This window comes from Balaenoptera ricei, chromosome 1 (genome assembly GCF_028023285.1).
Source record: "Balaenoptera ricei isolate mBalRic1 chromosome 1, mBalRic1.hap2, whole genome shotgun sequence".
NCBI classification, from domain to species: domain Eukaryota; kingdom Metazoa; phylum Chordata; class Mammalia; order Artiodactyla; family Balaenopteridae; genus Balaenoptera; species Balaenoptera ricei.
The window spans coordinates 15,316,491-15,344,275 of NC_082639.1; the positions used below are offsets into that span (position 1 = coordinate 15,316,491).

The 27,785-nt window shown below is 44.3% G+C and overlaps 1 protein-coding gene across 1 annotated transcript; it reads left to right on the forward strand.

Moving 5' to 3' along the window:
• Nucleotides 1–3,454: 3,454 nt before the first annotated feature.
• PLA2G5 (phospholipase A2 group V) lies at nucleotides 3,455–26,346 on the forward strand. Its single transcript, XM_059895318.1, has 5 exons — nucleotides 3,455–3,692; nucleotides 14,925–14,974; nucleotides 16,183–16,327; nucleotides 25,028–25,134; nucleotides 25,844–26,346. Exons 1-5 carry the CDS (start codon nucleotides 3,649–3,651, stop codon nucleotides 25,966–25,968), a joined length of 471 nt encoding a protein of 156 aa, XP_059751301.1. The 5' UTR covers nucleotides 3,455–3,648; the 3' UTR covers nucleotides 25,969–26,346.
• Nucleotides 26,347–27,785: the final 1,439 nt, after the last annotated feature.

Here is a 27,785-nt window from a genome sequence, read left to right on the forward strand (position 1 = left end):
TAGAGGAGAAAGGTTGGGGGTTGGATGAAATAGGTGAAAGGAATTAAGAAGTACAAACCTCCAGTTATAAAATAAATAACCCATGGGGATGTAACATACAACATAAAGAATATGGTCAATAATATCATAATAACTTTGTATGGGGACAGATGGTTACTAGATCTATCATGGTGATCACTTTATAATGTATGCAAATGTCAAATCTCTATATAATACACCTGAAACTAATGTAATATTGTACATCAACTGTATTTCAATGTTTAAAAAAGAATGTATATAATCATGTAAAAGCACATATTGCAATAACAGTTCTTTATAAGTTAATAAACTTTGGTTTTGTTTTTGTATTTAGGAACGGTTTTAGATTTACAGAAGAATTGTACAGAATTCCCATAAGCTTCCTCCCATCCTGGACACAGACATAGTTCCCCCTACTATTAACATCTTACATTAGTGTGATACATCTCTTACAATGAATGAATTAATATTGATGCATTATTATTAACTAACATCTATAGTTTGCATTCAGGTTGAGTCTTTGTGTTGTATATTCTCTGGATTTTGACAAATGGGTAATGTCATGTATCTATCATCACTGTATTTTACAGAATGGTTTCACTGCCCTAAGGATCCCCCTGTGTTTCACCTACTCATGTGCTCTCCCCATCCCAAACTCTTGGCAACCAGAGATATTTTTACTCTTAATAGTTTTGCCTATTCCAGAATGTCATATAGTTGGAATCATATAGTATGTAGACTTTTCAGATTGGTTTCTTTTACTTAGTAATATACTTTTAAGGTTCCTCCATGTCTTTTTGAGGCCTGATAGTTCATGTCTTTTGTTGCTGAATAGTATCTAACTGTATGGAAGAAAAATCATAAAACCTTATTGAAGGACATATAAGAAGACCTAAGTAAATGGAGAGTAAGACCATGTCATGTTCAGGGTTAGCAAGACTAAATATCATTACATCATCTACAAAATTCAATGAAATTCCAATAAAAATTCCAATGGGAGTTGTCATAGAACTTGAAAACTGATTCTAAAATTCATGAGGAGGAATAAGTGTTTAAAAATAGCCAAAACATTTCTAAAGAAGAAGGAGGAAGAAGAGAGATGTCTTTAGTATATATGAAGACTTAAAAAGCCATAGTAATTGGGCAGAGTGATATTAGGGCAAGTGTAGACAAATAGATCAAAGTAAAATAAAGCAAGCTCAGAAACAGATCTAAGCATAGGTGGAAACTTAGGTGATAGAGGGAGCATTAAAATCGGAAGGGAAAGATTGTACTGTTTGACAAAAGGTATTGAAATCATCAACCTTCCCTACAGAGATATGGAATTCCTACCTCATACCATACTCACTCCCCACCTGACCTATGTAGTATTCTTATCAAAAATGTTTAACCTGATTAACCATGAGGAAACAATCAGGCAAATCCAAATGGAGGGGGATTCTGTAAGACAGCTGGTCTGGATTCAAAAATGTCAATGTCATAAACACAAGCAAACAAAAAAGACTGAGGAATATTCTAGATGAAAGATTACCAAAGAGGCACAACGGATTGCAACTAAATGCAATGCTTGATTCTTGTTTGGATTCTGGATTGAAAAAAAATCAAAAAATTGGTTATAAAGAGCATTATTGAGACAACAGGGGAAAACTGGATATTAAACATTTTTAATGTATACTAGATAATAGTATTCTATCAATGTTAAGTTTCTTGAGTGTCATAACTGTGTTAGTTATGTAAGAGAATGTCTATCTTTAGACGATAGATCCTGAATTATTTAGAATGAAATCTCTGCAACTTACCCTCAAATGTGTGTGTGTGAGAGAGAAGTAAAGCAATTATAGCAAAATGTCAACAATTGGTGAATTGAAGGATTTATGAGTATTAATTACATGAATCTTGCAACTTTTCTGTCGATTTCAAATTTTTCAAAATAAAATTTTAAGAAAAAATGTGGATAGTCTATTACCCAACATTGCCTTTTTCATTATATACCTTAAATCAGTTGTATAGGGATCAATGTGGATAGAGTGAAAAAAGCAACTTGCAAGATGTTAAGTTCACTATTATTCCATTTGTGTAGAAATAAAAACCAGGAAATAATGTTATTAATTCTGTGGATACACATTAATTTCATGATTTGTTTATCTGTGGATAGGGAAGGAAGCCTGGAAATAGGGCAGAAGAAGGGCCAAGGAAGAATTCCAATTCAATCTTTAAGGCTTTAATTCTTTTCTTAAAAAAAAAGAAAGCCAATATGGACAAAATCTCAAAGAAAGAGATAAAAATTATTTTTAATCAGGGTTATTTTAAATATTATTCTTAAGAATAGAAATCATTCTGAAAAGTGGTTATCTTGGGTGGATTATGATTCACTTTTTACTTTATACATTTCTGGATTGTTTTTTAAGGCTTTTATCTCCCACTCTGATGATGAGAAAAAAAAAAGACAGTATCTGTATTGTGTCAAGGACTATACCAGTCAAACCAGGGCCTGCCAATCTGAATAAAGGGTCCTTCTAAGCTCATGGGAGGCTCTGGTTAGCTGTGTGACCTTGGCCAAGTTCCTGGACCGCTGTCTGAATGGCCCTTTCCCCCACGGAGTTAATGCCTATGTTAGACGGGATAAATCATGTGTTGCGCTTAGCAGGGTGCACAGTAAGTACTCACAAATGTTAATTCTACCATCATGATTGTGGCTGCTGAGTTATTAGTCCCCAGCCTGTGCTGGCTGGGCAGGGCCTCCCTCTCCCCGCTGCTGCTCTGGGCATATCTATCCCGGCACTTCTGCAGTGTTTTTGGTGGTGTGCTCATTCCTGCGCTGTCTCCATCATTAAACTCTGAGCTCCTTGAGAGCAAGGACCTTCCCACACCACCCCCTCCATTATTCATCTCTGTACCTGCCTCTCAGCCCAGTAGCTGGCACACAGTAGGTATTCAGGATATAATGATGGTAGGTATTCAGAAATGAATGACACCACGTGATTTCTGGCCACTGGTCCCCACTCTCAGAACTCACTTCCAGAAGTACATTTGCTTCCCTGAGGCTCCAGGACCTCCGCCTCTGACCACCTTCCTCCCCATCTGTTTTCCTAGGCATCCCATCCCCAGGCTCTGTGTTCAGGCCTCTGCCTCCGTCAAGACTGAAGACCCCAGGGACTAAAATAGTCGAGTTACTTAGCAGACTGTCGGATCCTTAAGAAAGTTCTGAGCTCAGGACTGAGGTGGGGAGCGGGGGGGGCGGGTGATCTCTCCAGGCTTGAGGAGATTAGCAAAGCCTGTGAAGCCGGCTAAGGCTGTGACCTGGATAATTCAGGACTCACATTCACCCTCATTGAAATTCTCTGGGTGAGTGCCCAGGCTTGTTTGGCAGGAGAGCCAGTTCCAGGCTCCAGGCTTTTTGCTGGACTTCCTGCACCTGCCAGGGCAGCTGTGGGCTGAGCAGGCAGATGCCCGGCTGGGTCTGGGCAGAAGTTCCTCCTCACCACCTCCAGGCCTGTCTTCACCACTCGTTCTCATTCACGACTTTAAGATTCTGGAGGCCTAGAATCCACTGGGATCCGCAGCCGTGGACCCCAATGTTGTGGCTGGAGGAGGGGAGCCAGCAGGGCCTGGGGCTCCAGGCTCTGCCCGATGACGCGGCTTGTGGGAGCAGGAGCTGAGGACAGGCCAGAGAGGTCAGTTGTGGGCATGGAGGCTGCAGGCCAACCAGCCGGAGTGGGTGAGACTGGAGAAGATGGGGTCCAGGAAGCCAAAGAGGGGGCCCTGGGAGGGGTGGGCAAGGCACAGGCCCTGTAAGAGGAGATCCCTCGGGCTGCAGGGTCCTTTACCCAGAATGTGTCAAACCCTGTGAACTGTGTCATTCTTAGAGAGGTAAGACCACACCTGAAGGGAGATGGAGGTTACCCAGAAGATCATTCCTAAGATTAGGGGCAAAGCTGGGCAGGGTTATCCGTAGGATTCAAGTTGCGACTTCTGTTCATGTTAATCTGAGGCCTGGCCGGAATTTCTCTTTAACTTAAACCACACAAAACTATTCCTTTTTGGGAAAAGGAATCGTCAACATCTACTTAATATGCCTTAACTTTTACTACAATCCTCTATATGCCATACACTTTGGTACATGTGGAAAGGAGTACAGAGATGCGGAAGATGCTGTTCTTGGCCCGTGTAGGGAGAACTTTCTTCTCCTTTCCTCTATCTCTCCCTACCCCTCCCTCCCTCCACTCCCAGGCCCTCTTCTCTGGAAAGCAGTTTAGCTTTGGGCTGAGCAGACATGGCCTTGGGAGTCAAACTAATGAGGTTCAACTCAGAGCTTTGCCACTTACCAGCTGTCTGGTTTGGGTGAGTCATTTCTTTTCCTTTGAGCCTCGCTGTTCTAATCTGCAAACTGCATCTGACAGTAGTGCCTCCCTCATAGGATCACTTTAAGGATAAATGGGATAAGCCACATAAAGAACTTAGCATGGTGTCTGTGCTTAATAAGCATTAGCTATTTCTATTAGTCATTCAACAAACTTTTTTTTTTCTAGGGCCCAATCTGTGCCATACTGTGTACTAGATGCTGCCAGGGGTAGAGATGGATGAGACACCCCCAAGGATTCATAGCCTAGTTTGTTTATTCATTGATTGATTCAGTTAGACAGTCAATAAATATGTATTAAGCCCTATGCTGGGTGCTGGAAAGTCCAATGTCCCCAAGTTGCTCCCTGTCTGGTGGGGAGACGTTGTAATGTACTGTGATTGGTGCTATGATGTGGGAGCTCACAGGCTGCTGGGAGAACACAGAGAAGCAGAACTTATCCAGTTTGGGGCAGGACGATGGGTCCAGAAGAAGGCTTTTTGGCAAAGGTAGACCTAAGTTCCTTATTATTTCTCCAACTCATAGATATGCTTTTGTTCCAGGACCTTTGTACTTCCTTTGCCTGGAGGCTTCTTCTCCAGGGTGTCCCCATAGCCTGTTCCCTCCCCTCCTTCATGTCCCCTCTGCCCTGAGATGTTTCCTGGCCACCCTATTTAAACTGGCTGCTCCCACCATCAACCCTCCTCCCCACAACACACAGACACACACACATACCACTCTCCTCCTTTCCCGATTTTTCTCCATAGCGTTTATCAACACCTGCCAAACTCTATATATTTTATTTATTGACTTGTCTATTTCTGTCTGCTCCCACCAGAATGCAAGGTCTATGGGGGCCATGAGCGTGGAGTTCTCATCTGTTTTGTTCATTGCTTTTCCCCAGAACAGAGCTTGGCACATAGTAGGTGCTCACAAAATAGTTACTGAATGCTAAGCATGTTAAGTCTAGAAAGAGGAGAAGGAATAGAGGAAGAGAAGAAAGTGGGGGGAGTAAAAGAAGAAAGGGAAGGAGGAAAAAAGAGAGAGAGGGAGGCAAGTAGGGGGTGGAGAGAGAGAGAGAGAGAGCACAAGACGGTGTGTCTGAGAACTGGAAGGGGTTGGCATCAGTCTTCTTCCCAGCAGAGCGCTGGGTTGTGTGTGGGTCCAAGGCAAGCCTGGAGAGGCGTGGGTGGGTCCAAGGCAAGCCTGGAGAGGCGCGGCAGCAGGTCATGATCGGCCACGTACCTGCGGGGGAGGCAGGTACTCTGACTTTGGCAGCTTGTGACCCGTGCTGTCATAGAGGTGAGGCCGATTGACCCAGGAACAGAAGGGGAGGCCATGAACTCTGCCAGGCAGATATCAGGGCGGCGTCTGGAAGAGGCGGCTCCTCCTCTTAAGCGCTGGGAAGGAGTTCAAACGTCCTTCTAGGTGCCGTGGGCATTCTAAAGACCTGTTCTCATCTCCCCCGTGCTAACAGACAGGCGCCGGATCACCATCTCTTGATTTCGCTTTGCGTCTGTTTCCTTAGTGCCTCACTGCAGCTCTGTCCACAGGACTTGCTCAGGAAATGGTTGCTGGGTTGGACTGGGGTTGAAGACAAGCGGATTGGCCTGGAATCGTGAGTATCTCAGGATCACGAGCCTAGAAGCTTTGCTCTTAGGTCTTGGATCTCGCCAGTCAGAGCCATAGGTTGTTCTGGGGTTTCTCCTGCCTCCAAAAAAGAGGTGGCATTACTGCATGGAAGAACAGTAGGCTTTTACCAGGTGAAAAAGAGAGTGAAGAACATTCCAGATGGAGGGACCAACAGAAACAGAGTCAGAAAGGAAGACTAGTTCAGGGAATGTTTCCCAAGAACGAACAGTTGAATTGATTTTTCAAAGATAAAGCAAAACATGTCCTTGCTACCAAGTAGGTGTTTGGATTGCACTTTTAGCAAAAGTTTTGGTGAAAGTTGAACTTGAGCCTGTTACATATGTACCAATAGACTGAGACCAAGACTGGGCTGGCTGCGTGCGTCTTTAGAGCAAACTGCCAACCTACAGAATGGCTGAAATCCAGTGAGGCTGCTACTCGCTCCGGGCTTAATTGGTTTACCAATCCAATTGCTGTTACTCCACAAATAAGTATCAACCACCGAATATGTATTAGGCTTTGCGCTAGTGGCTGATAATGTGATGAAGAGCGAGACTGACAAGTTTCCTGCTCTCTAGGGGAAGGGGTAGGAGACGGACGTCATAAACAAGTAAAGAAATACATCAAAGAGAATGAAAGATGATGTCAAAGTGCTGTGAAGGCTGTCGAGTTGTAGAAAGGTAAAATGGGCATGAGAAATCGCTAAATTACTTAGGCTTGGCTAGGTTAATGGGAAAAGTTAAAGTTAGCTGAATGTTGATAATTGTCAAATGCTTATAAACGGAAAAAAATCCAATTTAGTAGTTTGTTGAGTTGGGTCAGAATATTTCTATGATTTGTTGGTTTAGTCTTGAGGAATATGATCACTGCATATGAAATCATTTCAACTATATAGAATTTTCATCATTTGTACCTAAGTAGATAAATCATCTGTATATTTGCAGAAGGAGAAAAAAACTTTGTTGAATAATATACTGCATACAACATCAAAAAAAAAAAAAGATGGTGGTAAGTGCTGTGCAGGGGGAAAACAGTGATATGGGATTAATGGGAGGAGGAGGAGCTACCTTGGGTAGATGGTCAGGGAGGGCTTCCTGGAAGAGGTGTCGTTTAAGATGAGACCTAGAGGATTAGGAATGAAGAGCACCATGTCTTGCTAAGTATTAGTATTCTAGGCAGGGGGAGCAGCAAGTGCCAAAATCCTCAGTAGAAAAGCTTGGAATGTTCAAGAACACGCTAACATGAGAGCACCCACTGTCACAGAATGTCGGACCTGGAGCTCATCCAGCCCGTGTCCGACTTAATAGACGTTGCTCTTCCCAACATCCCTGGACATGACTTGGGCGTGAATCAATGTTGGGGCAGGACACCCAAGAAGGTGGGGAGCATAGAATATTTGACAGCTTTCTCCATGCCATAGAGCAACTGAAGGACTCCTGATTTTTCTGGTTTTTTTTTTTTTTTTAATCTTGGTAAAATGTAATATATTTTCTACACTTTTACAAACCTATGAACCTAATCTTCGTAACTGGCATAACTGACTTCATGTGTTTCTGATGAGGCTCTCGTGTTCCCAACACCTAAAGAAAGCTCCTTTTCCTGTGAAGTCAAGCGAGGGCGTGACTCACCCCCTCCGTCCCCCCTGCCCCTACTCCATTTCTGTTCCTAAAAAGTGGTAAATAAAAAGTGCCCCTGGGGATAGGAAAGTCACCACTCCCAAGACAGCGCATTATTTCCCCAGGACAATGGAGTTGCTAGAAAAAACGTTCTTGGCTGTAGCTCGAAGCTGACTCCGTGGAGCGCCCACGCTTGGGGCCAGGTCTGCAGTGGAGCCATGGGGGACAACTATGCTTTTTACCCCTGAATATCCTTCAGAAGTTTGGAGACAGAGGCTGGGTACCCCAAACCCCCTTCCAAACACCAGTCGGCCCCCATTCCGTCTATCTGACAGGCATCCTGTGACCCAGACACCCCCAGTTTTCAAGAAGCCCTCCTGGAGATGGGGCTCAGGAACAGGCACTCCCCTCCAGGTAAGGTCAGCTAGGACCTCATTCTGGGCACCCACTCCTGCCGTCACTGCCGACACAGCTGTTGCTTTTGTGATCTGACTGATACCAGGCTTGGGGGTCATACGTATGATTGCTGAGCTGTGTCACCCACCGCTGTCCTTGTGTGCTTCAGTTTTGGGGATCTTAGGATAAGACCTATTCAGTCTCTTCTTATTGAAGTCACATCATCTTGCTATTGATCGAGGTCATTCTGGGACACTCAGCAGAAGAGTAAAACTCCTTAGCCTGACACCCAAGGTTCTTTGTTGACACACCCAGTTGCATCTCTTCAGCTAGCCTTTCCCACCATTCCTAAATGCCTACTATACACGTAGAGAAGGTCCCCTTTTCTGAGAAGTCAAGAGCTCGCATGTCCGTCTTCCCTAGGAAAAATAGCAAACATGAATTGAGCCTTTACTATGTGCTAACACAATTCTAAATGCCTGCCATGTATCAACTCAGAACATAGGGATGAGGCAGGTAAAATGATTCACCCCATTATTCAGGTGGGTAAACTGAGGAACAGAGCACTTGCCCGAGGTCACAGCTAATAAATAGCACTTCCAGAACGCAGGCTCTTTGCTACCAAGCATCCTTGCCTGGTAAGTGTGTGTTCCCAGCTCTGCATTCAGTGACATGATGTTAGTTGCATGAAATTGCTCAGGGTGATAGTATTTACACCACAGAAATTGGCAAATGTTAAAAATCAGGGCTTTTTACCCCCCTGGAGAGTCATTTATTAAATATTTACTAGAATATCGCTGCCTAACACCCTCAGCTCCCTCATCTGTTTGCAGTTCCCTGAATGAGCCTTTATAATTCATGCCTATGAGACCTGCATGTGTTATTCCTTCTACCTGAATGCCCTTCCTCACATTCTTGTCCTGGTGAACTCCAATCCACTTTCTCTCTCTCTCTCTTTTTTTTTTCATTTTTAAAAATTGTGGTAAAATACACATAACCTAAAATTTACCATCTTAACCATTTGAAGTATGTAGTTCAGTGGCATTAACTACATTTATAGTGTCGTGCAACCATTACCACCAACCATCTTCATAACTCTTTTCATCTTATAAAACTAAAACTCTGCATCCATTAAACATTAACTTCCCATTCTCCCTCCCCCAGCCCCTGGCAACCACTATTCTACTTTCTGTTTCTATGATGTTGATTAATTATCTCATGTAAATAGAATCATATAGTCTTTTTTTTTTTCATCAATTTATTTTATTTTTGGCTGCATTGGGTCTTTGTTGCTGCGCACGGGCTTTCTCTGGTTGCGGTGAGCGGGGACTACTCTTTGTTGCGGCGCGCGGGCTCAGTAGTGTGGCTTGTGGGCTCTAGAGCGCAGGCTCAGTAGTTGTGGTGCACGGGCTTAGTTGCTCCGCGGCATGTGGGATCTTCCCGGACCAGGGCTCGAACCTGTGTCCCCTGCATTGGCAGGCAGATTCTTAACCACCGTGCCACCAGGGAAGCCCAGTCTATGTCTTTTTGTGACTGGATTATTTCAGAATTCCCTCCCTGTTTAAGGCTGAATACTATTCCATTGTATGTACACACCCACATTTTACCTATGCATTCACCTGTCAGTGGACGCTTGGGTTGCTTCCATGTTTTAGCTATGTGAAGAATGCTGCTATCATAATGGATGTACAATTATCTCTTTGAGACTCTGCTTTCAGTTCTTTTGGGAACACATCCAGAAGTGGAATTGCTGGGTTGTATAGTAATTCTACTTTTAATTTTTGAGGAACTGCCATATACTGTTTTCCACAGCAACTGTACCATTTTACATTCCTACCAACAGTGCACAAGGGTTCCAATTTCTCCAACCTACTTTTAGAGATTCAGTCCAGGTGCCTCCTCTTCTAGAAAGCCCTCAGTGACCTCTTCATCCTGGGATGGGTTCCTTTAATGTGCTTATACGACATTTACTGAGCAACTACTATGGGCTAGGCTCTGAGCTGAGCACTTCAAACACGAGTTTGCGGAAGAGATGTTTTCTGCTCTCAAGGCACTCCCTGTCCCGTTACTGATGAACACGTGGAGAGGATCGAACTCAAGACTGAGTTCTATGGCAGTCCACTAGAGAGCCCTCCAGGCAGAAAGCCACAATAAGGCAGCGTGAGCAGAAGGAACGAGGAAGACCAGGGCAAAGCTAAACATATGTGCCGTCTTTGCGTGTAGCTACTTCTCAACTCCAGAGCCAGATCTTTCACAGAGAAGCTGGAAATTTGGATTTCAGTCTGAGATCTCTTCACATTTATACATAAGCTACTAATTCCATTTTTTAAAGTCACTTGGTAGGACAAGCAAAGCATTTCCAAGGGCTGGGCTGGGAGTTTATTGTTGCCCTGGGCTGAAAGTTTATTGTTGAGTGAGAGTTAGTGCCAGACACTGCTTGACCTGGGATATCTCGGGACATCTGCCTAGAAATAAGACCTAAATCCCTGTACATGGAGAACTCACCCTGAGAGAGGGGTAGAGAGGGAGGAGCAGGTCCCTTGAAAACATCTGCATTTGGGGGTCAACAAAGATGGGGGGTGAGCCGCAGGAGGACGGATGGCAGACTCTGGCCTCTTGAAGGCCAGAGGGAAAGAGTTTCAAGAAGGAGGAGGTGGTCGGTGGGATGGAGTGTTCAAGAGAAGCCCGAGCTTGGGCAATGCCAGGCTTTGGGGGATCCCTGAGAGCCGGCTTAGGGATGCAACAAAAGGTAGGCAGCAAGGGGTTCAGAAGAGAGTGGGTGATGGGCATGAGTCGGTGTCTCTGTCCTGAATTTTAGCTTTTAGAGGAAAAAGAAAGCTGGAGAGAGGTCAGCAGAGGCAAGGAATGTTTTCCTTTTTTTTTTTTTTTTTTTGGCTTCCTTTTGTTTGGTTTAGGATGGTGAAGCTTGTATATACCTGTAGGCAGAGGAAGGAACTGGTTGAGAAAAAGAAATGAAAATGCAGAACAGAGAGGACTTTTCCCCACAGCAGCTGTTGCCCTTGGACATACTGTATATTTATTTGATGCCTTTACTATCTGTTTTCCCAACCAGAAGAGAAGCTGTCCTATTCACAGCGAATCCCCAGCAATAACCTGGCAGGGATTAGACACTCGATAAGTACTTTCCGTATCAAAATGAATTTACAGCGTTCCTACGGGTGCCTGGTGCTTAGGTCCTGGGAAGAGAAGGGTTCATCAGGGCCCAAGGAGGGGCTTCTCTCTGATACTGCCGTGAGGGGAGGGGGAGGGAAAAGGAAGTCAAGAGCGAGGAGAGGAAGGAGCTCACACCCACATCTTCTCAGAAAATTGTGTGTTGAGAGGGTGTGTGTCAGGGAAAATGGGCCATCGATGGAGAATAACCTTGACTGTGGTTATTCCCTCCTCTGTGTCTCTCCTGAAAGCCTCCCAGGCGTCTGATGTGCTTCAGGAAATAGCTACTTCTGAGCGCAGACAGGAAAAATATCCCCAGCGGTCCTGAGGGGTGAAGTAAGGCTTTCTGTGGGAGTTTCCATGAATCCTGGAGCTGGCCCAGGTGGGGTGTAAGAGGTGGGCAGGGAGGCCCTTAAAACCAGCTGGGCCCAGCTCCTGCCTCTACTCCAGACCGAGGACAGAGAGAAGGTGTCACTGGTGAGGAATCTCATTCTGGGGGCTGCCTTGCCCGAGGCGGGTGGGGTCAGGGCGTATAGAGGGAGGGGGCTGTGAGAGGAGACCCCTGGCCCCCCATGGCCTCCCCCAGATTTCGGGGGGTGTTCTCAATAGCACCTTCTGTATAGTGGGGGCTTGGTGCTGTTGATCATTTCCATCTAGGAGACATGAACTGGGATGGGGGGTGATCCTGGGAGCAGGGGTCCGCTGTATGTAGACTTGGAGGACCCGTCTCCCCAGTGACCCGGCCACTGCCCGGCCCCCCTGTTTCCATGCTTCTGTCAGGCTGTCTGTCCCCACTCTCCCCACCTCACATTACCGCAGCCTGTACCCCACTCCACAATTATCTCTTGGCCTCGCTCATTCTCCTCCATGGTTGCTTGATAAAAATAGCCAACCCCACATCCTTCTGCTGGGAGCCTGCTTTGGGATCCATTGATGGTCCACTTTCCTGGCCTCCAGAGCAGCTATTTCAATGCCTCTGCCACATCCTCTGTGAAACTTCTTTTGTGCACCTTCAGACTCCTCTGTGTGGGACCTGGCACTGCTCCCTTACACCAACAGCCATGTCCCAAGATGATCTAATGTGCACCTGGGATTTTGGTTTTCTTCAGGTATGGTGAAGCCAACAGATCAGGAGACGATTGCATTTAAAAGATAGTTTGTTACAGTTTCCAAGAGAAGGGAGCGCACCACACCTAGCAGGGCCACACAGAGAAGCACCAGGGTTGATAGGGAGACAGAAGAAATGAGGGAAAGCATGGCCCAGAGCTTGTATTGTGTTTTCTGTGGCGAAGGCAAGACAGGGCAGGGTAAACAGTTTAGGACAGGCTAACTTGAATAATTTCAGTGGACTTCAGGCTCTAGGGGTGATCCCTGGTGGTCTGGCCCCAGCCCTGGGGTGATTTAGGTCAGGGGAAATACTGGCTGGGAGTGTGAAATTGAGATAGACGAAGTGGTTGGGCATGGGAGTTTAGGATCAGTTGGTTTGCACTTGAAAGCCATGGTCACAGGAGAGTCTTTTGCTTTTTCTAGGGATTAGCTAGTCTTGGAGGGGCTGTCTCTTTCCAGCCCGGCAAGGTCCCCAAGATGTTAAAGTGTCATGAAATATAGAAAAATGGACAAGATGATTCGTACACAGGGGCTGTTCAGAAGCAGTGGAGTAGGGTCAGTCAAAGGAGTACATTCACAGTCCTGGGCTGAATCCTTGGGCAACTCACTTTCCCTTCCTGAGGCTCCATTTCTTTGCCTGTAAAGTCAACAACTGCTATTCTCTGGTTCAACAAATGACTGTTAAAGGGCAGACACTGCCAGCAGGTTTCACAGTATCCACCTGTTAGGGTCATTTGCAGGTTTAAGGAGACAGTGGACGGTGTCTGGCATGTCTTAGGTGCCCAGTACATGGTAGCTGGTGTCCTCCTCCTGCCACAGCTCCAGGAAGCAGTGAGGAAGATTGGCTTGGAAGGGTAAGGTCTAGGGTCATTTCCCTTGTCTGTTTAGAGCCCTCAGAGCGGAGGCTGTGGGCAGACAGAACCCTCAGGAATGTTCTTGGAACTCAGAGGAGCTGCTGGACAAAGGATGGCATGGAGAGGCCAGCCCAGCTGCTGGGAGCCCTGGGGAGTTGGAGGTTGTGTGTTTGGAGCCAGGTCTCAGGAGGTACCAGGGGCCCGGGGCAGAGCTCTGGCAGAATGACCACGGAACCCAGGGATCGGAGACAGCAGGGCATCGGAGTGGAATCTTGGCAGACTGTAGGCCAGCTGAGCAGCTCTGGGTGAACGAGGACTTTGGGATCCAGAGAGGGAAGGGAAGCAGGCAGCCACTGGTAAGGAACTTCTAAGAGGCCAAGGTAGAATCTGTCACTGGCCCGAGACATAAGGAATGTCCCTTGCCTTCTGGGGGTGATTTTTTTGGACTCGTGGCTAGTGATTCATGCGTTTGTCAAAGGTAGACGCTGGGGAGGGAAGCTGGGGCCTCCAGGCCCAGGGGGTAGAGCATGTGAAGGACCCTAGCCCACTCGGCTCAAAGGGGAACACATCCCTCTAGGAAGGGAGGATGTATGAGGCAGTGAGGGATGCGCCAGGCTTGGGTTTGAACCTCACCTCCACTTTTCACCAGCTGCGTGACTTCTGGAAGGTTGTTTGAGCTCTCTGAGCCTCCATTTCTCCACTGGCAAAATGAGAACTGCTGGGAAGGAAGACATTTTCTACCCTTCTAAGTTCTCCTGGCTGGTCTAAGAATTAAATCGACATGAGATAGACTAACAGGAGAAAATCAAACAAAAGTTTAATAACACGTACACATGGGAGAGACCCAGGAAAACTAAGGAACTCACCAAAATGGCCCAAGCCCTTATCTTAAATACCATCTTCTGCTAAAGACCAGAGAGGATGTTGGGGGTAGGGGTTTGGGACTTCCAAGGGGAGGAAGGCAATTCACATAGAGTTGGAAAAGCAAACGTTTGTTATGCAAATGTTTTCTGGGTCTGCAGAGAAAATGGAACACAGGGTCGACTCTGGTCTCTAGGCCCTGTCAAGTTTCTCCAACCACAACTATTCCCATATTCCTTGCAGATGCCTCTGTAATAGCTCTATGCCAGGAGCAGACCCTGTATCTAAATTCTTGAGGCGGCTAAAGGAGAGGTAAAAAGAGACTTCCCTAATCTTCTGTTTCTTAAAATTAATCAGCCTAAATTAATCCTTATGCCAAAGAGACACACTTTGGGGTTCAAATTTTGCTCCCCTACAGAACAATAATACCTATCCTTCAGAGCTGTTGTGAGCACCCAGGGTTGACTTATTTTTTTAGGTAGACATGGTGCCTGGGGCCCATGAAAATGTTTTAATTTTAAATTCTTTTAAAATCAGGAGAAAACATAATATAATATAATGAACGTATAAGAATGAATCCAGCCTGGATTGTATTTGTTTTTATACCAACACAGCTGTAAAATATAATTGAAAAAGAATTTTCAGGAAGGAGCGATTGTGTTGGGGGTATTTGCGATGGGAAAATTCTCTCCCATCTCTAATGGGAACAACAACCCACGGGTGCCCCTCTCCTCCCAGGGACCCCCCTTGGGTCAACTCCTTGAGGTTTTTGCCTCGTCTTTTCCAGCTGCTGCTGCCTGTTTACTGCCCAACATGAGAGGGTTGGGCCTGGCGGGCCATGGAGTGGCCCTCCCCAGCCAGGAGTGGGTCTGAATGGGCCATGAGGGCCTCTCCCGATCGACATGTCATGGGCTGTGTTTTCTTTTCCAGAACGCTGAAGATGAAGGGCCTCCTCACACTGGCTTGGTTCCTGGCCTGTAGTAAGTGCTTGCCCCGAGACCTCTGAACTTTTGACCTTTCACCCCACAGGAACAATAAGGTAGTGGAAAGGACACCAGTCTTGGAAGTCCTGGCGACCTGATTTTGAACCTTGGCTCTACCCTGACCATGTAGATTTCAGCAAGAGCCTTGGGCTCTCCGAGCCTCTGTCTCCTCATCTGTGACACAGAATAATAGTCGACGGTTGGGCTGCAGCAGGGTTCTAGGAGGGGATATGGAAAGATTGTGCCATGTGGAAGACATGGGGCTTGTAGATGGGAGGCAGATTTTTTACTTTGATGCCAAATAAAATAAGAGAAAACTATCACAACACAAGATCCTTATATAAATATTCCATTCCACGATTCCTGGGCATTCTCTGCTCAGGCCTGGCCAGGTTTTCTACACGTCCCACCTGCTGCCACCTCCCAGCTGGAGGGAACTGCCCAGCGTGGGGGGAGCCTGGCTTTAGGCCTCCCCTGCAGCCCCATCACCATGTACACAACCTCTGACAGGCTGTCCTACTGATGCCTTGCCAGATCCCTGGAGACTGCAGGAAGAGTGGGAGAGCGCAGGGGGAGCGCCTCTGGCTCACTGCCAAACCCTGGGCAAGGCGCCTTCCCCTCTGAGCTACAGTTTCCCAACTGCAAGATGAGGGAGCTGGCTTCAGCGATCTCTACGGGTCCCACACTGCTCTAAGATTCTGTGCCTCCTGTTCCAGATGGTGTTAATTGCGGGGAGGGACGGGTGTATCATCAGGAGAGACAGGAAGTGCCTGTCTGCCTGCTTCATACAGATACCATATTCATTATCCCTAACATTTCTTGGTCACTTACTATGTGTCTGTCACTGTGCTAGAAATTTACATACTTTATCTTTTGTCAACTCTCATGACATCTCCAAAAGGTAGGCGTTCATTTTAGGCACCCTCTCCCCGCCCCGCATTTTGCAGATGAGGAAACTGAGGCTCCGAGAGATGAAGTGACCTATTCAACATCATACTGTGAATTAGTGGCAGAGCTGGGATCGTCCACGTCCAGACTTCTAATCCCTTCTCTATACTGTTTGCCCTCACGTTTCTCATTCCTCTCCCATGAATGGGGAGGATAAAAAAGGGACACATTGGTCCCTCCGAGCCTCAAGGTGACAGAAAGGGCGGGAGCATGTGGGAAAGTGGGGCTGGAGCAGGTTTGCCTGGGCTGTCTTTCAGGTGTGCCTGCTGTCCCAGGGAGCTTGCTGGAGCTGAGGGTGATGATTGAGAAGGTGACTAGGAAGCCCGCCCTGATGAGCTATGGCTTCTATGGCTGTTACTGCGGCTGGGGGGGTCAAGGAACCCCCAAGGATGGTACTGATTGGTGAGTTAATTGTCATAACTGCCCTTTATGCTTCAGGCTCTGTATCCACATTATCTCATTTAATTCAATATCAATTCTGAAAGATGAGTATTAAAGCACCATTTTATAGATAAGAAAACTGAGTCTCAGAGAGGTTAACTGACTTGCCCAAGATACATCTAGTAACTCCCCGAATCTCAGTGCCTAATATATCGGTTGATCTATCACTACATAACAAACCACCCCAAAATGTAGTAGCTTAAAGCGATGACAACCATTTATTTTGCTAAGATTCTGCCACTTGGGCAGGGCTTGGTGGGATGGCTTGTCTCTTCTCCACCTGGCTTCAGCTTGGGCAGCTCCGCTGAGGCTGGATGATCTGCTTTCTAGAATGATTACTCCTATGGCTGGCAAGTTGTTGCTGTCTGCTGAGCTCAGCTGAGGCTGTGGGCCAGGGGCCTCAGTTCCTCTAACTTAAGCCTCTCTAAGGTTGTCTGGACTTCCTCACAGCACGGTGACTCTTGGGTTTCAAGAGTGAGTGTTCCAGAACGGCATGACAAAAGAGCATGGCGTTTTTATGATCCAGCCTCAGAAATTCTACTGTGTCACTTCCACTGTTCTCTTCGTCAAGGCAGTCACAAAGGCTTTAAGAGAGAGGGGGCCTAGTTTCCACCTCTTGATTGGGAAGTGGCAATGTTCTAGAAGAACATGTGAGATGGGAGAGATTGTTCTTTGAAAAATACAACCTGCTGGGTTAACAATTCTTATACAGCTAGACATGTATAAGGGGATGGGGGTGCTTAACCAAATGGAGGGCAGATGGTTGGAGCCAAGCTTGTCACTGCTGGAGTGGGAGTTTACAGACCAGACAAGCAGGGACAGGAAACTAGAATGATCTATGTGATGATGGATTAGAGTTGGAGACTTCAGTATAAACTCCTAGTTAGCATATAGATGCAGATGGTTACATATAAAAATATGTAGAGATATGTGTAATTACGTGGGTTAATATAGACACATAATTTTTTTGCTCTGTCGTCTGAGAGGCCCTAAAAGAAACAGTACCCCAGAAGCAATAAGCAGCACCTAGTGACCAGACCTGGTTTCTGATACCATTCTCCAATAAGAGGAACCGAGGCTCCTTGGAGAGATGGCTGATCCTAGGACTAGGGCAGGAAATATACAAGATGAACCTGGAGCTTTTTGTACTGCCCAAAATTAAGGAAGGGCTCGAACAAAACAAACCCAAACCAAACCCCTCATTGATAGGAATATGTCAAAGAGCACAGGAGCCAACTGGGAGAGCCCCCAGTGGCCAAAACTGGAACAACAAGGGCAACAAAATAAACCCAAAACCCATCTTATCATGACAAAAACATCAAAGAAATCCTAGTAGGAGAGCATCCTACAAAAGACTTGACCACCATTCCTCAAAACTGTCAAGGTCATTAAAAACAAAGAAAGTGTGACAAACTGCCACAGACAAGAGGAGCCTAAAGAGACAGGACAACTACATGTAACATGGTGTCCATCACTTGATCTTGGAATAGAAAAGAACATTTAGGTGAAAACTAAGAAAATCTAAAGAAACTATGGACTTCTACAATTAATGAATCAATAGTGATATATTATTATTTAATTAGTTAACATTTATTTAATAATGTATCAGTATTGGTTTGTTAGCTGTAACAAACATATTATACTCATAAAAAGTGTTGATAATAGGGGAAACTGGGTTTGGGGTAAAAGGGAGCATTTGGTACAATCTTCTCGATTTTTCTATAAATCTAAATTTAAAAAAAATGCAGTTTCCCACAGCGATCACACTTGAAGTTTAGTTTTTGCTCATTTAACCATGTGAATCACATATCAATTCCAGGACCCAGGTTTCTCCTGTCTTGTGACTTTCCCCATGGCTTCAGAGTCCTCGGCTGGGGCATCTCCATCCAGCTGAGATGGAGAGAGAGAGAGTGGAGGACAGAGTGGGAGTTTTTTTTTTTAACATCTTTATTGGAGTATAATTGCTTTACAATGATGTGTTAGTTTCTGCTTTATAACAAAGTGAATCAGCTATACATATACATATATCCCCATATCCCCTCCCTCTTGCGTCTCCCTCCCACCCTCCCTATCCCACCCCTCTAGGTGGTCACAAAGCACCGAGCTGATCTCCCTGTGCTCTGTGGCTGCTTCCCACTAGCTATCTATTTTACATTTGGTAGTGTATATATGTCCATGCCACTCTCTCACTTTGTCCCAGCTTAACCTTCCCCCTCCCCGTGTCCTCAAGTCCATTCTCTATGTCTGCGTCTTTATTCGTGTCCTTCCCCTAGGTTCTTCAGAACCATTTTTTATTTTTTTAGATTCCATATATATGTGTTAGCATATGGTATTTGTTTTTCTCTTTCTGACTTACTTCACTCTGTATGACAGACTCTAGGTCCATCCACCTCACCACAAACAACTCAGTTTCGTTTCTTTTTATGGCTGAGTGATATTCCATTGTATATATGTGCCACATCTTCTTTAGCCATTCATCTGTCAATGGACACTTAGGTTGCTTCTATGTCCTGGCTATTGTAAATAGAGCTACAATGAACATTGTGGTACATGACTCTTTTTGAATTATGGTTTTCTCATGGTATATGCCCAGTAGTGGGATTGCTGGGCCATATGGTAGTTCTATTTTTAGTTTTTTAAGGAACCTCCATACTGTTCTCCATAGTGGCTGTATTAATTTACATTCCCACCAACAGAGCAAGAGGGTTCCCTTTTCTCCACACCCTCTCCAGCATTTATTGTTTATAGATTTTTTGATGATGACCATTCTGACTGGTGTGAGATGATATCTCACTGTAGTTTTGATTTGCATTTCTCTGATTAATGATGTTGAGCATCCTTTCATGTGTTTGTTGGCAATCTGTATATCTTCTTTGGAGAAATGTCTATTTAGGTCTGCCCATTTTTGGATTGGGTTGTATGTTTTTTTGATATTGAGCTGCGTGAGCTGCTTGTAAATTTTGGAGATTAATCCTTTGTCAATTCCTTCATTTGCAAATATTTTCTCCCATTCTGAGGGTTATCTTTTCATCTTGTTTATGTCTTCCTTTGCTGTGCAAAAGCTTTTAAGTTTCATTAGGTCCCATTTGTTTATTTTTGTTTTTATTTCCATTTCTCTAGGAGGTGGGTCAAGAAGGATCTTGCTGTGATTTATGTCATAGAGTGTTCTGCCTATGTTTTCCTCTAAGAGTTTTATAGTGTCTGGCCTTATATTTAGGTCTTTAATCCATTTTGAGTTTATTTTTGTGTACTGTGTTAGGGAGTGTTCTAATTTCATTCTTTTACATGTAGCTGTCCAGTTTTCCCAGCACCACTTATTGAGGAGGTGGTCTTTTCTCCATTGTATATTCTTGCCTCCTTTATCAAAGATAAGGTGACCATATGTGCGTGGGTTTATCTCTGGGCTTTCTCTCCTGTTCCATTGATCTATATTTCTGTTTTTGTGCCAGTACCATACTGTCTTGATTACTGTAGCTTTGTAGTATAGACTGAAGTCCAGGAGCCTGATTCCTCCAGCCCGTTTTTCTTTCTCAAGATTGCTTTGGCTATTCAGGGTTTTTTGTGTTTCCATACAAATTGTGAAATTTTTTGTTCTAGTTCTGTGAAAAATGGCATTGGTAGTTTGATAGGGATTGCACTGAATCTGTAGATTGCTTTGGGTAGAATAGTCATTTTCACAATGCTGATTCTTCCAATCCAAGAACATGGTCTATCTCTCCATCTGTTTGTATCATCTTTAATCTCTTTCATCAGTGTCTTATAGTTTTCTGCATACAAGTCTTTTTTCTCCTTAGGTAGGTGTATTCCTAGGTATTTTATTCTTTTTGTTGCAATGGTAAATGGGAGTGTTTCCTTAACTTCTCTTTCAGATTTTTAATCATTAGTGTATAGGAATGCAAGAGATTTCTGTTCATTAATTTTGTATCCTGCTACTTTACCAGATTCATTAATTAGTTCTAGCATTTTTTTGGTAGCATCTTTAGGATTCCCTATGTATAGTATCATGTCATCTGCAAACAGTGACAGCTTTACTTCATCTTTTCCGATTTGGATTCCTTTTATTTCTTTTTCTTCTCTCATTGCTGTAGCTAAAGCTTCCAAAACTATGTTGAATAATAGTGGTGAGACTGGACAACCTTCTCTTCTTCCTGATCTTAGAGGAAATGGTTTCAGTTTTTCACCATTGAGAACGATGTTGGCTGTGGGTTTGTCATATATGGCTTTTATTATGTTGAGGTAAGTTCCCTCTATGCCTACTTTCTGGAGGGTTTTTATCATAAATGGGTGTTGAATTTGTCAAAAGCTTTTTCTGCATCTATTGAGATGATCATATGGTTTTTCTCCTTCAATTTGTTAATATGATTTATCACACTGATTGATTTGCGTATATTGAAGAATCCTTGCATTCCTGGGATAAACCCCACTTGATCATGGTGTATGATCCTTTTAATGTGCTGTTGGATTCTGTTTGCTAGTATTGAGGATTTTTGCATTTATGTTCATCAGTGATATTGGCCAGTAGTTTTCTTTCTTTGTGACATCTTTGTCTGGTTTTGGTATCAGGGTGATGGTGGCCTCGTAGAATGAGTTTGGGAGTGTTCCTCCCTCTGCTATATTTTGGAAGATTTTGAGAAGGATAGGTGTTAGCTCTTCTCTAAATGTTTGACAGAATTCGCCTGTGAAGCCATCTGGTCCTGGGCTTTTGTTTGTTGGAAGATTTTTAATCGCAGTCTCAATTTCAGTGCTTGTGATTGGTCTGTTTATATTTTCTATTTCTTCCTGTTTCAGTCTCAGAAGGTTGTGCTTTTCTAAGAATTTGTCCATTTCTTCCAGTTTGTCTATTTTATTGGCATATAGTTGCTTGTAGTAATCTCTCATGATCCTTTGTATTTCTGCAGAGTCAGTTGTTACTTCTCCTTTTTCATTTCCAGTTCTATTGATTTGAGTCTTCTCCCTTTTTTTCTTGATGAGTCTGGCTAATGGTTTATCAATTTTGTTTATCTTCTCAAAGAAGCAGCTTTTAGTTTTATTGATCGTTGCTATTGTTTCCTTCATTTCTTTTTCATTTATTTCTAATCTGATCTTTATGATTTCTTTCCTTCTGCTAACTTTCGGGGTTTTTTTGTTCTCCTTTCTCTAATTGCTTTAGGTGTAAGGTTAGGTTGTTTGTTTGAGATGTTTCTTGTTTCTTGAGGTAGGATTGTATTGCTATAAACTTCCTACTTGGAACTGCTTTTGCTGCATCACATAAGTTTTGGGTCATCGTGTTTTCATTGTCATGTGTTTCTAGGTATTTTTAAATTTTCTCTTTGATTTCTTCAGTGATCTTTTGGTTATTTAGTAGGGTATTGTTTAGCCTCCACGTGTTTGTATTTTTTACAGATTTTTTCCTCTAACTGATATCTAGTCTCATAGCGTTGTGGTCAGAAAAGATACTTAATATGATTTCAATTTTCTTAAATCTACCAAGGCTTGATTTGTGACCCAAGATATGATCTATCCTGGAGAATGTTCCACGAGCACTTGAGAAGAAAGTGTATTCTGTTGTTTTTGGATGGAATGTCCTATAAATATCAATTAAGTCCATCTTGTTTATGTATCATTTAAAGCTTGTGTTTCCTTATTTATTTTCATTTTGGATGATCTGTCCATTGGTGAAAGTGGGGTGTTAAAGTCCCCTACTATGATTGTGTTACTGTTGATACCCCCTTTTATGGCTGTTAGCATTTGCCTTATGTTGAGGTGTTCCTATGTTGGGTGCATAAATATTTACAATTGTTATATCTTCTTCTTGGATTGATCCCTTGATCATTACATAGTGTCCTTTTTTGTCTCTTGTAATAGTCTTTATTTTAAAGTCTATTTTGTCTGATATGAGAATTGCTACTCCAGCTTTCTTTTGATTTCTATTTGCATGGAATATCTTTTTCCATCCCCTCACTTTCAGTCTGTATGTGTTCCTAGGTCTGAAGTAGGTCTCTTGTAGACAGCATATATATGGGTCTTGTTTTTGTATCCATTCAGCCAGTCTATGTCTTTTGTTTGGAGCATTTAATTGATTTACATTTAAGGTAGTTATCGATATGTATGTTCCTATTACCATTTTCTTAATTGTATTGGGTTTGTTATTGTAGGTGTTTTCCTTCTCTTGTGTTTCCTGCCTAGAGAAGTTCCTTTAGCATTTGTTGTAAAGCTGGTTTGGTGGTGCTGAATTCTCTTAGCTTTTGCTTGTCTGAAAAGCTTTTAATTTCTCCGTCGAATCTGGATGAGATCCTTGCTGAGTAGAGTATTCTTGGTTGTAGGTTTTTCCCTTTCATCACTTTAAATATGTCCTGCCACTCCCTTCTGGCTTGCAGTGTTTCTGCTGAAAGATCAGCTGTTAACCTTCTGGGGATTCCCTTGTATGTTATTTGTTGTTTTTCCCTTGCTGCTTTTAATATTTTTTTTTGTATTTAATTTCTGATAGTTTGATCAATATATGTCTTAGCATGTTTCTCTTTGGATTTATCCTGTATGGGACTCTCTGCACTTCATGGACTTGATTGACTATTTCCTTTCCCATGTTAGGGAAGTTTTTGACTATAATCTCTTCAAATATTTTCTCAGTCCCTTTCTTTTTCTCTTCTTCTTCTGGGACCCCTATACTTCGAATGTTGGTGTGTTTAATGTTGTCCCAGAGGTCTCTGAGACTGCCCTCAATTCTTTTCATTCTTTTTTCTTTATTCTGCTCTGTGGTAGTTATTTCCACTATTTTATCTTCCAGGTCACTTATCTGTTCTTCTGCCTCAGTTATTCTGCTATTGATTCCTTCTAGAGAATTTTTAATTTCATTTATTGTGTTGTTCATCATTGTGTGTTTGCTCTTTAGTTCTTCTAGGTCCTTGTTAAATGTTTCTTGTATTTTCTCCATTCTATTTCCAAGATTTTGGATATCTTTACTATCATTACTCTGAATTCTTTTTCAGGTAGACTACCTATTTCCTCTTCATTTGTTTGGTCTGGTGGGTTTTTACCTTGCTCCTTCGTCTGCTGTGTGATTCTCTGTCTTCTCATTTTGCTTAACTCACTGTGTTTGGGGTCTCCTTTTTGCAGGCTGCAGGTTCGTAGTTCCCGTTGTTTTTGGTGTCTGCCCCAGTGGCTAAGGTTGGTTCAGTGGGTTGTGCAGGCTTCCTGGTGGAGAATGGTGCATGTGTTCTGGTGGATGAGGCTGGATCTTGTCTTTCTGGTGGGCAGGACCACGTCTGGTGGTGTGCTTTGGTGTGTCTTTGACCTTATTATGATTTTAGGCAGCCTCTCTGCTAATGGGTGGGGTTGTGTTCCTGTCTTGCTAGTTGTTTGGCATAAGGTGTCCAGTACTGTAGTTTGCTGGTCATTGACTGGAGCTGGGTCTTAGCTTTGAGATGGAGATCTCTGGGAGAGCTTTCGCTGTTTGATATTACATGGAGCCGGGAGGTCTCTGGTGGACCAATGTCCTGAACTTGGTTCTCCCATCTCAGAGGCACAGGCCTGACACCCAGCCAGAGCACCAAGACCAAGACCCTGTCAGCCACACAGCTCAGAAGAAAAGGGAGAAAAATAAATAAATTAAATTAAATTAAATTAAAAAGTTATTAAAATAAAAAAATTAAAAAGTAATAAAAAAAGAAAAAAAAAAGAAAGAAAGAAAGTAGGGAGCAACGAAACCAAAAAAGAAATCCACGAATTATAACAAGCGCTAAAAACTATACTAAAAAAAACCCAAAAAACAAAAACAGACAGACAGAACCCTAGGACAAATGGTAAAAACAAAGCTATACAGACAAAATCACACAAAGAAGCATATACATACACACTCACAAAAAGAGAAAAAGGAAAAAAATATATATATACATATTAAAAAAAAGGAAGACAGCAACCAAATCAATAAACAAATCTACCAATGACAATAAACTCTAAATACTAAACTAAGATAAACATAAAACCAGAAACAAATTAGATGCAGGAAGCAAACCCCAAGTCTACAGTTGCTCCCAAAGTCCACCGCCTCAATTTTGGGATGATTCGTTGTCTATTCAGGTATTCCACAGATGCAGCGTACATCAGGTTGATTGTGGAGATTTAATCACTTCTCCTGAGGCTGCTGGGAGAGATTTCCCTTTTTCTTCTTTGCTCGCACAGCTCCTGGGGTTCAGCTTGGATTTGGACCCGCCTCTGTGTGTAGGTCTCCTGAAGGTGTCTGTTCCCTTTTGAGAAGTCTGAGATCTTCTGCCAGCGTTCAGTAGGTGTTCTGTAGGAGTTGTTCCACATGTAGATGTATTTCTGATGTATTTGTGGGGAGGAAGGTGATCTCCATGTCTTACTCCTCCACCATCTTGAAGGTCTCCTAGAGTGGGAGGTTTTTATGGGTAGGTCTAGAAGTGCTGTACATCTCCCAGGGTGCCAGCCTCGTCATGTGACCACACATACCTGCAAGGGGGGCTGGGAAGTGTAGTCTCACTGTGGGCCCAGGAGGAAAGAGCCGGTCCGTGAACTGGTACAAGTGTGGGACAGCCTCAATGGAAGAGCAGGAAGGACTCAGCCATATTATGAGACTCTTTCTTGGTCAGACCTCACCAACCATGGTGGCCTCTGCTCAAGGGACAGGCCCCTTCTGCTCAGGATCTAAATCTCTTGCATTGACAGGTGCTGTTGGATGCATGACCACTGCTACGCACAGCTGGAGAAAAAAGGCTGCAATGTCTTGACACAGGTGTACAGATACAGAGTTGCATGGGGCCTGGTCACCTGTGGTAAGGCTGGGGCTTCCATTCAGGCCACTGGAAGAGCCTGGGTCCCTGCTGCCTCTGAGGTCAGATGCCCCAAGAGGTCAGCCAGTCTGTGTCTTGGCGGGGCAGAGATGGGGGCAACAGGGGCAGGATTATTGCAGCTGTATCTGACCTCTAGGGGGCGGGCAGAAACATCTTAGACTCAGCATGTACTAGGAATTAAGTGCTTTCCATACGTCCTTTTGCTTGCTGTGGGGTGGCTTTAGTGTCCCCATTTTACAGATGAGGAAACAGACTCAAAGGCTTGCCAGTGCACACAGCTAGAGTCGGGATTCAAGCTCAGCTCCTTCTGAGTTCAAAGCTAAATCTGAGGATGGTGTCTCCTCTATGAGAATTGAAGTTCCTCCAGAGCCAGGGCTGTCTCCATCACCAGACTGGGAGCTCCCAGTCTGATGGGGAGGGAATGCGTGTCCTCCATCAGACTGGGGACTCCCTGAGGGCAGGAGCTGTGTCTCCCTCAGCTGAAACCTCGCCCTGGGGAGCAGCTGTGCCTCTTGCATCAGGTTATGCACCCCCAGTGTAGAAGCTGTGCCTCCCACATCAGACTGAGGGCAGGAAGGAGACTGGGGAGGCTGCTCAGGTTAGCAGCAAGTCCTGACTGAAGCAAGTCCGGAGTCAGTGTCACAGAGCATCTCTTTTCTTCCTCATCCTGCATTTGGTGTCCTGTTTGCAGAACGTGGGTCCCTCTGCCAGATGCAGCTCTGCGCCTGTGACCAACATTTCGTCTACTGCCTGAAAAGAAACAAGAGGAGCTACAACCCTCGTTATCAATACTTTCCCAACTTCCTCTGCACCTAGTCGCCTCAGTGAGCTCCTCCTGGACCAAGACTCTTACACCCTCTCCTACAGCACAGAGCTTACCCACTCTGCTGGGATCCCCAGAGAGGCTCCCAGGTCTGGGACCTCATTCTTTCTTGATGTTCCACTGGGCTCGGAGTAGCCCCACGGCCACACTTCACCCTCCAGAGTTCCAGGAGAGTGACTCTGGTCATTAGACCTGGCAAGGTCAGAGTCCCCGGCCTCCACTTGCAAGATCAGCCGCTCTGGTGCCGAAAGCTCACCCTTCACTCCAGGCCAACTGTATTTCTCCTCATCCCTGAAGACGGCCCTGCTTCTCCAGAGGGAGGCTTTCCTGGGATGCATTGACTTTTCAGTTCTGCTGTTGGGTTATCACTACCATCCTGTAGAGAATTTTCACTGAAGTGGAAGCAAAAGCGACTCCATAATTCTGCCACATAGATATTAAATAAAATTCCTTCTCAAGACTAATAATAACCGCACAGGTATTTCCCCTGCTGTGGAGGGTTGCCTGTACCTCTTTCTCTGCTGTTGGGGCACCAGACCCAGCATTAACCATGTTCCCTCAGAGGATGAAGGTACAGATTAGTAACTAGAAGGTTTCCTGGGATGAGTACCAAGCCTTCTTTGGGGCTCATCTCCTTAAACCTTGGGTCCACTCGAGCCAAGCACTGGACCTCATTCTTCCTCCAGGGAGTGGGGAGAAGATGATTGGCAATCGTGCCATCTTGGGCTTCCAGACCAGAGAGCGCCGCATTTGAATGCCAGCTTGGATTCTCCAGCTGTGTGGTCTCAGGCTCATTACTGAACCTCTCTGATTTCTGGTCTCTTTAAAAAAGAAACTGTAATGTTTTTTGCGATGTAAATTGGGAATCCCAAAGCTACCTTGTTGATGACCTGGCGATGCTGAGGTTCTGGGATTTCACAGAGCAAGACATTAAAAAAATAGAGTTCAACTATGGGGTTTATTTTTACCAAGGAAGGACACCAAAGAACCCACCTCATCGATCTATTCATAAAAGAAAGGGTGTTCTAATACCCAGACTGCAGGAAGAAAGGACACATCCCAAAACAAAGGAGAGTCCTTTCCAAGAAAGGACATTTGGCTTCCTTCCACTGACAAATCCCAAAATAACCACATGATAAATGGGATCTATATTTAAAAACCTCCAATGTTGAACATTTTCAAAATAAAATTTAATTTTATGCAATTACCCTGAATGTACTAGTGTTTTCAAAAAGTTTGCTATGGACTCGCGTCTAAATTTGACAATGTAACAAAGAACGCAATTCAAATGTCCAATTTGCTCATGAAATTTTTTTGATCAGAGCCATTTTCCAAATCCATTTGTAAATAGGTATGTAAAGGAAATTGGGAGCTTCACTCTCAAAGCCATTTCTCTTCAATTGCGATATTCTGGATGATGGAGAAGAGACCTCAGCCCAGGCTTCTCCCTTCTCCCGTCAGGGTCAGGTGGCAGGCAGGGTGGTGTCTTGCTGGTAAGTTCTGCAGGAGGGGGCTGAATTCAGGCCCCTCTTACTGGGGCATCCAAGTAAGCTCAAAGCACTGGTATTCAGACAAGCATTTGTGGATGAGGGATGCTGCAATATTATGAAAGCAGCACCACAGGCTGACATGGATTTGAGCTGGAAGGGCTCATGGAGAGCCTTCATTTATCTACCAAGAAACTGAGGCCCAGAGAGGTTAGGAGACTTTCCCAAAGTCACACAGCACATCAATAGCAGAAGTAGGTTTAGACCGCAGATCCTGGTTCTAGACTCTGGGTTCTGACCACTATCCCACTGTCTTCAACTCT